Source organism: Phoenix dactylifera, chromosome 5 (genome assembly GCF_009389715.1).
Source record: "Phoenix dactylifera cultivar Barhee BC4 chromosome 5, palm_55x_up_171113_PBpolish2nd_filt_p, whole genome shotgun sequence".
Classification (NCBI taxonomy): domain Eukaryota; kingdom Viridiplantae; phylum Streptophyta; class Magnoliopsida; order Arecales; family Arecaceae; genus Phoenix; species Phoenix dactylifera.
Genome location: NC_052396.1, coordinates 9,366,764 through 9,379,601, shown reverse-complemented (window position 1 = coordinate 9,379,601; position 12,838 = coordinate 9,366,764). Strand labels below are relative to the sequence as shown.

General features: G+C 41.3%; 1 protein-coding gene across 2 annotated transcripts in view; it reads left to right on the top strand.

Annotated features, from left to right (window-relative positions):
- The window catches only part of LOC103723113 (vacuolar protein-sorting-associated protein 33 homolog), a 51,650-nt gene extending 45,453 nt beyond the window's left edge, over positions 1-6,197 (top strand). For both annotated transcript variants that reach the window (XM_008813930.4, XM_008813928.4), the window contains 3 exons: positions 20-81; positions 4,427-4,520; positions 5,800-6,197. In XM_008813930.4, coding sequence (XP_008812152.2) covers positions 20-81; positions 4,427-4,520; positions 5,800-5,886 — 243 coding nt within the window. In that variant the 3' untranslated portion in view covers positions 5,887-6,197. The remainder of the gene's footprint in view (positions 1-19; positions 82-4,426; positions 4,521-5,799) is intronic.
- The last annotated feature ends 6,641 nt before the right edge of the window (positions 6,198-12,838 follow it).

The following is a 12,838-nucleotide window of genomic DNA, read 5'->3' as shown; positions in this document are numbered from 1 at the left end:
TCTGTATCATCCTTGATAGGGTGCTTCTACAAGCAGTTCTTCATTTGACATAGTCTTAGGCGCGCAGTCTAACCATGACAGGTGATCATAGTTTCCTCCCATGTCTTAGTGTAGTAATATTTTGCATCTACTTGCTAACTTGAGACCCTTTCCCAACCCCACCCTCATGTTTGCAAGAACACTACCAAATATGTTCTTGCTCATTTAACTGTTTAGCAATAAATTTTGGAACTTTATATATATATATATATATATATATATATATATATATATATATATATATATATATATATATATATATATATATATATATATATATATATATCTGTCTCTCTCTGTGTGTGTGTGTGTGTATACATATATAAAAGAAAGTTTACACGCTTTACTTTTATTTTTCCTCCATCTTGATGCTTAGGTTAAAGACCACCAAAATACATGAATTTTGGTTTTTGAACATTGTCCATAGTGTAGATCATCTTCAATGGCTTGGATTTCAATTTGGATGGTATATTTATGTTGACTCATTAATTTTTTTTTTCAAAAATTTAATGTAAAGTGTGTAGTCCAGCTACACACATACATATATGATATAAGCACACAGCACACTAATATGTGGAAAATTTTGAAAATAATAGGATATAGATATGGAAGGGACATAACATTAAAGAAGTATTTCTTTACGTGTATAGTATGTTGTATAAGACAAATCAAGGATAAGAAGTTAGGATCTTCTGGTGCAAAAAAAGGTTTGAGGATATTCCCAAATTGGAGGTCTCTGACATATTCTTAATTGATTTGATCTGTTACAAAGTCCAGAAAATCCATCATATTGTTGCATATTCTTCCTTTTCTCTGATTAGAAGACTTCATTTTGGGTTCCTTGATGGAAAATCATGTTATATAGACTGCAAGAATTGATTCTAGTTCTTGAGTGGCTCATATCCATCATAGGGTGGGCGATTTATTATGGAAATGGCCCTTGACCTAAAGTGTGGTTCTTGGGCACTTTTAGATGAAGGATGCTAGAATATTAATAAGTTGTCTATGGTCATTGTAGATGGATTTTTATTGGAAATCTTACAGATTTCTATAACTAGTAGTAGTCTAGTACCATCTTAACCAATCATTGGCAGTGTTACCTAGACACTTGGTGTGGGTGCCAAGTAGGGAAGTGTCAGACATGGCAGCCTCCAAAAATCCAGACATGGGAGCACGACATATTATTAATCAATAATTATTTATGTACATAGATTATATATGTGTATTTTATGCTTTTCCAAGAAAGAGAAACTGAAAAGGAGGAGAGTAATGTATGTTGCTTAACAAACAAAATAATAGAATAACATTGAGTGTACATGTTGTTTTAAGTTATCTGGTTCATGATTTCTCAGGTTGTGTTAACATACTTAAATTGATAATTAACCATGATAACTTTATATTAAAATATAATGACACTTAATTTGTTCATGTCATTTTGATAACTGTTTATTAAAAATGTAATGGCACTCTGCTTAGAGAGATCTACACAAGTTTGATAACTTTGTATTAAAATATAAGAATAATTTGCTTGAAGAGTCCACGTAATCTTAGTAACTTTATATTAAAAACATAAGGACACTTTGCTTAGAGTGTCCACATATAACCTTGGTAATTACATGGGCACTTTGCTTGAAGTATCCAGCACTCGAAATTAAGTGTGTCCTACATGACACTGCCAAAAAAGTGCCCAGTACCGGCCACTTTTTTTGTTTTTTGTTGATGTCAGCAGGGCACTTGTAATGGAGCATCCAGCTGTGCCATGTTGTTCTGTCGTGTCATGCTGTGCCCTGTCCATTTCTAGAAACCTGAAAAATGGACTGTTCAGGTAACATTTCATCAGATTTAATTTAAGTGGAAGATGCAATGAGACAGGTTCCTGTGATTTTCACATAGCATCCGAAAATGGGACTCAAGTTCCTTGTAGCTTGTGGGCACTGGTCTGGTTATTGATGATCCTCCTTAAGTGCTTCCTGTGAAAGATTTTGCATGACAGAATACCTATCAGGGACCACATTTGAGGAAAGAGCTAATTGTGATGCTAGGAATCCTGGATGTGACTGTCAATTGAACTCTTATCACATGTTGTTGGATTGTGAAGTATCCTTGCAATGCTCAATTGTGATTTTCATGGCAACTGTAATGGTAATCAGATTCTGTGGATTAAGGGTCATGGAATGGAAAAGTCAATGAAAGCTATTCAAAGCATATGCCATCGGGCTTCAGCTCATGTCTGAACTGGAAGAATAGGAACCTAGGGCTTTTGATAATTAATAAGAAAGTGCTGCTGCGTGTTGGAGAAAGTTCTGGAACTCACTGGGGATTCCTTCAAAAAATTTTGCAGTTTGAGATGAGGATCTAAGTGCTGGTGGCACAAGGCATGCCAGCACAAGTGATGAGCTGTGTCGAGCACTAACAGAAAAAAAAGAGAATATAAAGGATTTAAGACTTAATCCCCTCCCCTCCTCTTCCCCCCCCCCCCCCCCCCCCCCCCCGAAATCCAAAAAAAAAGTTTTTTTGCATGTATACCCTCTTTTTTTGCATGTATACCCTCCAAGATATACGAACTTGTATGAATACCCACGTCAAATTACTATTTGCATGTATACCCTCATAAAATACTTATTTTGCATATATACCTTTCTTTTTCTTTCTTTTTTATATATGTACTCATGCCATCTAACGTCATTAAAAAATAAACGATTTAAATTTAAAATGACTGAAATACCCTTACAGGTAGAAAATTTTATAGGGATACATATGCAAATAGCAACTTTGCAAGAGTATTCATGCAATTATGCATATTTAGGAGAGTATACACTTAAAACAATCCAATAAAAAATATCAAAATTCAGTAAAGATAATTCAATTGTTTTAAATAAAAAAAATATGGCAAAAAAAAAAAAAATTTATCATATCACATGATCTTATGTTAATATCAACTATTATAGAATGAATCATGTTGTTTTTACGAAATTCTCGCCTCAAAAACAAACAACTCAATATTTACAAATCATTAAAAGATATTTTACTAATTTAAGCATCTATAATTAATTTAAATTTGAAATGCTTAAACTTTTAAAAATAATGAAGAATATATAGATGTCATAGATTCAATAATGATAATTATATCAAAAACAAATGGAGAATAGCATTACTAAAATGATCACCTAGTATTCCAACTTGACCGAGTCATGATCTTAAAAAGAAATGACAATGTGGCTCAATCTTTTTTTGACTTGTCGATTTTACTTGAATCATAAAAGACTTAGAAGTTCTAGCCGAGTTTTGATCTTTTTTTAATAATTTTTTTAAATGTATATCCTTCTAAATATGAGAAATTGCAGGAATATTCTTGTAAAGTTGTTATTTGCGTGTATACCGTTATAGCTTTTTTTTTTTGCATATCCGCCTATAAGGGTATTTCAGTCATTTTAGTTTTAGGCCATTTATGTTTTAACGACGTTAGATGGTACAAGTACATATGCAAAAAAGAAAAAAAAAGGATATACATGCAAATAGTAATTTTATGAGGGTATTCATGCAATTTCGTATATTTAGAGAGTATACATGCAAAAGATCCAAAAAAAAAGAAAAAGAAAATAAAGAGACTTAGTAAGTTTTGTGGTGATCTAGCGCTGGGTGCTAAAATTGGCTTAGAATTATGATCTACAAAAAGTCAAGAACAGACATGGCTATTATATTAGTTTACCCCCCCGGGACAAAAAAACAGAACAAAGAAAAGGAAAAAGACGTGTATCTGGCGCAAAAATGATTAAACTCATAATCATTGTTAGTCTGTTAGACCCATTAAACTGTTACAAATTAGTAAACCTGTTATCCTATTTTTCATATATCTTTCTGGAACACTCATATCTACCTTCATGCAAGTATAAGGTATTCTTTACTGTTCTAGTATAAGTAGTTGCTGAAGAATCATACCATTTCCTGCAATATTGTTTTGAATAATGACAATCCTTGCCATCAAAGAATATGCAATTGTGATAATAGATCCTCTAATGATGCATGTAGTTTTTCTAGGGAACATTTTTCCCCCTTTATCTGGACTTTTAGCTTGCTTTTGTGATATGGAATCATTATGACTTGCGCTACATTGTATTCTTGTGGTACTTCAATTGTTTACAATACATATTGCAATTAATTCTACTGATTGCACCATATTAACAATTTCAACCCCAAACAAACTGTCATCTAAATTGTATTACTTAGGATAATAGATATAACAAAACGACATTTTAATAATTTCATGAATTTAAATATATTTGTGCCTTTATGCCTGATTCTGAAAGGCCTTGGTCCGAAACTCGCTTCAGCTGTGAAGAATTTCATATATCTATTTTGTAAATAATATTTGTTGAGCAATTTCCAGGCTTATGGATGGACGTCGTTCCCTAGCATTAGTGGTCTTCATTGGAGGGGTAACTTTTGCAGAGATTGCTGCTCTTCGTTTTCTTAGTTCACAGGTATGTAATATCATCCTGGGCACAATCTTCTGGCTCTGTTTGAATGTTGTATAACCTTGAGCTGCAAAATAATGGAATTTTCACGGTAGTCAATAAAGAGAAACTGCATGATTTCCTCTAGTGAAAAAAAAGGACTTCCATGATAGGATGCATGAGGTTAGTAATTAAAACAGCCAAAATAAATATTTTAATAATTTTCGATCCGTTTATTAAATACTTGCTGGTATGACTGTACAAGCATCTAACTATTCTCCAAGAGCCAGAGCCTTCGCTCTTATATTCTTTTTCATCAATCACCTATGTTTGGATGGTCAGATTTCTGGCCTAAAAATATTAATTCTTGGATATGCTTATCAAATTATACTAAGGGCTTCTTCGTAGAATTTTTTGATGTGGCTCATCTAACAGAAAGAGATTCTGGTTATGGCTTATCAAATAGTATCCAACTAGTTACTGTCGAACCTCATTATAAATGAGCTTTTCTGTTATTTGCCAACAAATCATGTTAATTTGTTCAATGGAACATAAGTTGAGCTCTGCATATCTGTTGTGACTCTATGAAGTATATTGGTGCATATGGAGGCACGTATTGAAGTTTCTGTGTTATGCTAAAAAGTTGAAAATTGTTGTATTCTACTGTTAAAGGAGAAACACTACTTTAAAAAGATTCTAAAATCATTCATTATATTCAAATGTAGGAAACTGAAATGTATTGTTTTACTTCCATATCTTACATTTTCCTGCAAGATCCAAAATAGCTGTTTGACCATGATGTCTATTTATTCGAAGTTTTTGGTACCACCCATTTCTTAATTTAGTGCTTCTTGTAGTTACAAGAAGCCGGTGCCCATACAGAGGTGTGGGAAGTGGGTCTTTAAAAAAAAAAAGAAAAGGAAAGAAAACATTTGGAAAGCGGGTACAAGAATGAGTTTCCGAAGACACTCTAAAGCTGGTGCACCAACCTAAGTAGAAGATTCCTGTTACTAAGGTGCTCATCACAAAAATAAAAGAATCGTTCCTCAGTCTAGCTGTTATAGAATTATTTAGTAGCAACTAAATCATCAACGGTTTTTATAGTTTTACTGTAGACAAGAGTGGGGCAGTCAGTAGCTTTACGTGCTTAATTGTAGCCCATATTGACATTAGCAATCTAATCTGTTCAAATAAACCATATTGAACATCTTGCTGGTCCTCAACAGAGGAGTTGCTTTCCTTCTTTTTCATGCACCTACGAGAGACAGAGAGAGGTCGCTCATATTTCTTTCTACTTGTGCTGCAGGAAGGAATGGGCTATGACTTTATTGTTGGCACTACAAAGATGGTGAATGGTAACACAATTCTTGAAACACTCATGAGCAACGCTTAAGGAGTTTGAAAACAATGGAAAGAAAGTTGCATCTCAATCCAGCTTGGCTCTGTGAAGTCGTTCTACATATCTGCATTGCTGGGTGTTAAAGTTTTGACTGCAAGTTCACTACAGTAAAAGTACATCATATTTCTAATCTGAGAACAGAAGAACCAAGCCCTGAATTGACTGCTTGGTATTTCTTTTTTGTTTGCTCTGGTCAGCTCCAATTTGACTTTGTAAGGTATTTGAACCAGGAAAAACAATGATCGGTTGTCTTCTGCACTTGTTATAATTGCATATTTGAAAGTACATTATTTGAGATTACCAAATATATATTAGGGTGAGGTAGGAATCATTGAGTCCCTCATAGCCCAACGTGGACCCAAATGGACTACGTAGCTCTTCCGGTGAACTCGACCTAAACTTAGACAACCTATAACCAATTTGCCTCAGGAGTCGTATCAAGGTAAAATAGTTATGATGAAGAGAAGGATAGTTACTTATAATGCATATCTACTATTCTTTTTGCTACCAACACCAGAGTCATCATTGAACAAATTTCATTGATGTCTATATTATTCTTTATACCTTGAATATTTCCCTAGCCAAATACAAAACACAAGGGCCAGGCATGGATTTAGATTATTCACGTCCTTTGAATCGTAAACACTAGGGAAGCAGCAACAGCAGGTTGATCATGTTCTCTAACAAGGAAATCGGATGGCATGGTTTGCCGTATCGGTCCGTACCGGCCGGTACGTACCGGTCCAGCCTGGGACCGGTACCGGATCAGCGTGAAATCCGGTATCGGTAGTTTATTGTTGAAAAACCGGTACGGAATCGGTACGCCACCGGTTCGGACCAGTACGCCACCGGTACGGATCGGTATGGGACCGGTTCGGGCCGCCACCGGTACGCCGATCGGTACCTGTACGGCGGACCTTGTCAGATGGTGCTTCTCTTTGTAATCTTATTCCGAACACCTTGTGGTTGGTTGAAGTGATACTCATTCTCCGCTCCAAATGGCTACTAACCCAAGCAGGACGAAGGTCAAGGAAGATTGCCTCCTCTGGAGCAAATGATAAGGGGTGATCGTGGGCGAGGGTGGTGCAGGGCCAACCTCACCAACATAAGATCTCGGAGGAGGAAGTCGCCTCTCTCCAACGCCACTTTACATACATCCTTCCTTCCGGAGGAGGAATTGGAGGAATCACGGAAGGAGTGGGACACTATGACCGTGCCTGGGTGGAAGGATGCCTATCGAGCAGGTGATGAAAGGGGTGAAAGGAAGGTCCAAAATTCTTAATGAGGTCGAGGAAAATGCTAATGGCAGAAGACCACCTTCTATTCGGGTTCAAAATGGAAGCAGGAAATTCGCTGCTGACACCTCTTCAACGAGAGCTGGGATGGTGCAGGTTGTTGACATGGGTGCTGGCGAGTCAAGCTCCAAAGTGCCTGACCAAAAGACCAGCATATGGAAGGGTGTCTTCCTGATAGGGGCTCAAATGGCTGTCACGATAGGGGCGTCTAAAGTACCGGTTGAGGAACTCACCATGGGTGGCGACTCTTCTTGACTCTCTAATGAAACTCTTGCTATTGGAACTGCAGGGGAGTGGGCGAGCCCTCTTTTGTACCTATGGTGACGAGGCTTTTTCATCTTTCTCATCCACATTAGTCTGTGTTTTTTGAGACTAGGCTGTTGGGGCATAGCCTCAAGCATGTGAGACATAGGTTTTTGGGAAATAGGCTTTTCCATGCTATTTGAATCGTGTGGACTTTTTTTTTTTTGCTTAGACGGGTGGATCATACCTGACGAGTATGGATGTACCCAATGATTCAAAAAACAGAATACCTCGAAGTGTCAGGGGCAACTCTTCATCACCACCTCATAGGATACTACCGGAGTGACTGGCTACATAAGCAACTACCCAATCCGCAGCTCCATTAGCTTCATGGAACACATGCTTGGCCTGAAAGACCCCTTCATCTCTCACCATTATCCAGATATCTCGGAGCAGAGGGTGGACGTAACCGTTGCCCCTTGAGCCCCCCTCGGGATCCAACTAATGATAGTGGCCGAGTTCCCCTCCAGAACGATGGAACTGGCCTGTGAGACACACCGGGCATGACGAAGGCCCGCCCAAGCGGCCCGCAGCTCTGCGTCTGGAACCGATATGTCGAAAAGTTGACTACCCCCTGCAGCCACGACCCTGGAAGAGGGGTCCTTAATAACAAAACCCGAGGTGGCAAGCATGATTCGTGTGGATTCTTTGGCAGCATTATAGCCAATTGTCGAAGGTAATTGCACTGAACATCAGATCTATGTAGTGATTTCAGAGCCACAATGGAATCCTTGAGTTCTTGTTGCTGTGTATGCAGATACGGAATGCTAACGTAGAAGACCTCTATGAAGAGAAGCCACTGCACAACCAGTAACGACTAGTCTCGCTCCAGAGAGCGATTGCTTTAAAGTTTGTGCATGATCGAACTTTCCGGCGACTTTGGGCGTGGGGTAATAGCAGATAGAGGGGGCAAGGAGGAGGGAGGTCCCTCCACTAGCAGGAGCTGGAGGTAGCCTCCACCAGGCAAGGTGAAGGGGCTTAGTTGGGCGAAGCAAGAGGGTTGACATCCCACCAAATCTCGAAGGTGGAGATGGAGAATCTCTGGTGGCACTTTATGATGGTTCTTGAGCTGTCCGAAGATAGAGTCGAGGCTTCCAGGCGAGCATGGGAGAGCATGGCAGTTGTCATCCAGAGCTTGGGCTGCTATGTTCCAGCGCAATGGATGGCGACGGGTGGAAAGCTTCATACAAGGTAGAGGTTTTCCCTCTCCCCGATGATCACATGGCTATGAGGCTTAAATTGGAGGCCGACTAGGACAACACCCTCTCCGGCAGCCCTTGGGCGGTGGCGGGGTAGCTTCTAGCAATGGAGCCTTGGGTTCTCGATTTTGTTTGGGTCTCGACATTGTCAGCTCGGCGGTGAATTGGCTTCGTATGTCGAGGCTTCTGGTGTAGTATTGGGAGAAGGAGACGATCCTGCAGATCGCCTCAGTTGTCGGCGTCACCAACCAACAAAAAAAGATGGGCTTCACGAGGGTGAAGGTGGCCATCGACACCACCAAGCCGTTGACGTCGGGCATCCAAATCAAAGGAAGAAACAGGGTTCTATGGCAACCATTTGTCTTTGAGAATATCCTCAACTTCTGCTCCATCTGCGGGCGGATCGGGCATGCGGAAGATGAGTGCAAGTTTGCGGCACCGGTTCCGGCGCAGAGGCCGGGGATCCGCAAGAGCAAGCAAGATCTCTAACTCCCATAGTGGTGGAGGCGATCAAAGACCAGGGGTTAGCGGTGAGTTTGACTCCAACTTGGATGAGCTAGTTCGAAGGCTGATCTTCGGCCTCTGGCTGGTGACGACCAAGGTCTAGCTGCCGAGGGTGGCGAAGATGCAGGAGCAATTGAGGAAGACAACCGATCCAACTCAAAATCATCTGGGCTGGAATCATCGTCCTCACGGCCAAGTTCACCCCCGACCACTTGAGCTCCACTTGATCACCATTGGACTCGGATGGTGGGCAGAAACCAGCGTATGTGGCATGTCGGCATTCGCCCCTAAAGGACCGAAAGGTCAGAGAGGGAGTTAGCCTAGGCACTAGGTCAACTTAGGTGGGACTTCACATCGGGACCGGGTTTGACCCACTTAACGACTTGGGTGACTCGGTTGATGAGGCCGACGAAGCTGGGCCAGGTGAAGTGCAGGCCGGCCCATAGGTGGCGATGACGGACGTGGGCCTGGGCCATTTGAACAAGAGGCCCAAGAGCCAAGCAGCAGAAGGAGCGGGCACAGGCCAGCGCAAAGGGGACCTAGGCTGGCCCAATGCCGCTAATTGGGCTGTTGTTGATGTTGGGCCTCGAGTCCCCCTAATGGTTGAATTTGCTATGGATCGTAGGCACAACACTGATAGTGAGCCGGAGCTGGGCGATACTCCAACCTCTGACCACATGCCACGATCGGCTCCAATGACGGGCCATGTGGCTCCGACAAACCCCAACACTTCTCCAGCACCTTCGGGGTCTTCATCGGCAGCTGGGGATGGTCAGAGGTCAGGCACGACCATAGAGGGTGGAGTGGCAACCCATGAGGTGGTGGAGTCGATTCGACCGTCGATAATGATGGCGGAGCAGGCCGATAGAAAGGCCACTGGAGGGGGTGGGCTGGTTGGGGAGCAGCCGGAATGCCTTTCCTCTGCTTCGGGGGATCACTTAGTGGCTATAAGAAGAGCAAAAGAAGCATTGAAGTTGGGGGTGAAGGAGGGAGCCACCTAAAGTGGGCCGGCCCAAAATGAGAACCTTGGGAAGGGGGCTTCAACCAATGAGCTCAGTCTTCCTTTGTCTTTGCCTTGGGTGGAGTGAAGATTTTGGTATGGAATTGTAGAAGGGCGGACAAGCCCTTCTTTTCTACCTCATTGAGGTTGATATAGGTGCATGGCCTGAATATCTATTTTTTGTGTGAGATGCAGCTCTCTAGAGACAACCTCCTCCGTGCTCTGCGTCGGTTTCCTGCGATCTGAGAGTCCTATGGCATCGAATCTCAAGGTTTGTCAGGGGAATAATTGTACTTTGGAAGCAGAGAGCAACCATGGTTGATGTTTTCCATAACTGCCCCCAGCAGATTGTAACGGCAATCTCAGAACCCAATGAACTTTCTCAGATTTTGACAGGTGTGTATGTCAGTACTGACTACAAAGGAAGGAGAGCCTTGTGGAGAGAGCTGACTAACTTTGTGGCTCAAGGTATTCCGACCCTAGTTGCTGGCAACTTTAATTGCATCTAGGGGCCCATAAAAAGGAGAGGAGGTAAGGCTTATACTGTTAAGGCAGAAAAAAGGAAGGTTTCGTGACTTTATGGCAGCCAATTGATCGGTAGATCTCGGTTTCTCTAGACCAAAGTTTATGTGGTGTAACATCCGATTGAGTAGTGCCACAATGTGGGAGAGGATTGACAGAACTGTGGCTTCAGCTAGCTGGAGCTAGTGCTTTCCCACTTATCAAGTCTGTCACCTTCCTCGGATTGCATCGGATCACTGCCCTATCCTGATCAACACTATCTCCAGCACTAGCCATCACAGCCCGTTCTGGTTCAAGAAGTTGTGGTTGTCGTATCCTCAGTCGTAGGACATCGTCCGGAGGGCATGGGAGGCTCCAGTGCGAGGGGATGCTATGCATAAGGTCACCTAAAAATTTGGAGCTCACCAAGCCGAGGCTGCGAAGATGGAACTGGAAGGTGGTAGGTGATATCTTTAGACGCCTGGAGAAGGTGGAGGCATCCATTGCCGATCTTTAGAGGAGGGAGGAGAGTAGTAGTGCCTTATCAAAAGTGCAGCTAGTTGATCTTCGACAGAAGCTAGCTACTCATTACTCACTCTTGCGACAGTATGAGGTTTTCTGGCAATAAAAGTCTAGATTTTAGTGGATTGAGAAAGAAGATAGGAACACCTGGTTCTTCCATCAGTCTACTATCATTAGAAGGCAGAGAAATCTAGTCCGATCTTTGAAGGATGAAGCTAGGCAAACAGTGGAGGAAAGCAAGGTTCGACATGTGCTATTTGAGTTCTTCAGATCTAGGTGGACAAAGGGCAACGACCGGAAGATGACCTACAACTTTCTGCCCCTAGATGTTGGAGTTGGGATAACAGAGAGTGCTTCATCCTGGTCTTATTGAGCCAATCTCAGAGGGCAAGGTGCGGGGGCGATCTGAGCTTTGCTGGAGGATAAGGCTCCAAAGTGTGACAGTTTTTCTCTGTTCTTCGAGAGATACTAGAGCATTATTAGAAGGGAGATGGTGGAGGCCGTCGAGCTATTTTTCAGCACAGCCTCAATGTCGGATGCTTAGAAGGCTACTTACATTATCTTGATACCAAAGTATCAGGATGTAATAGAACCTAGCCATTTCAGACCAATTAGTTTTTGCACTATATTTGGAATGACTAAGAAAAATCTTGTTGCAGAGATTGTAAAGAGATAAGCTAGAGAATTTTTATTTTGTCTTTTTTACGATGATAACACTATGCATGCAGAAATCCGACACATTTTGAATCCATGGTCACCTCTAAACAAACATGAGCAATGATAAGCTCGAGTTGATTAAAGCAACTTATGGAAGGAGCAAATAGAAGCAAACTGAAGCCATAAAACAAGAAGGATCAAAGGGAATGATGTTTGACTTTCTTGGCAACGATTGATAAATAGTTTTGGCTACCGAAAGACGTGGACTTTTGGGATCCCCCCACCTCCGAGTCGTTCTTGCGCTTCGAAAATTTCTTAGAGCATTCAAGGGATCTCCTTCTCCTCTAAAGCCTCATCTTATCCGAAGATTTCCCCATTACTTCGGCCAAGGATATATATATAAAAAAAAAGGGATATGCATGGACACCCAAGCAGAGCATGTTTTTACTTTATTTTATTCTATTTTCGGAGTTACAGCTATTCTAGTGTTGGGCACTTCGCAGTGCACATTGACTATAAAGGAACTTCCTGTGGGGTCTACCAATAAGTACAAAAAAGGTGCATCTAATTGCTGAGACAAGGTGTATCAACCTATTCAGGCTGGCGGACTTAGGATTCCTTCCCTTGAGGTAAGACATGAGGCCCTGATAGCTAAGAAAACTATCAGATTTTTTTCTAGATAGTGCCATCCCTGTAATCTTGACCTTGCACACATATGTGTGTGTTTTTTTTCATCCCTCTCAACTTAGATTGTAAATTTTTTTGTAAGCTAATAATTTGCAAGAATACTCCCTTAAATATGAATTTTCCGCATAAACGCGGCTTCCATAGATTCTGAACATTGTTGAAATTACTCCCTTCAAGTGAAATGACATTGATACCCTAGAGCCTCCTTTGATCTCTGAAGGCTAGATCAAATGTTCTAAAAGGTAATTGTCATTTTGTAAAAAAAGATAAAACCTTGG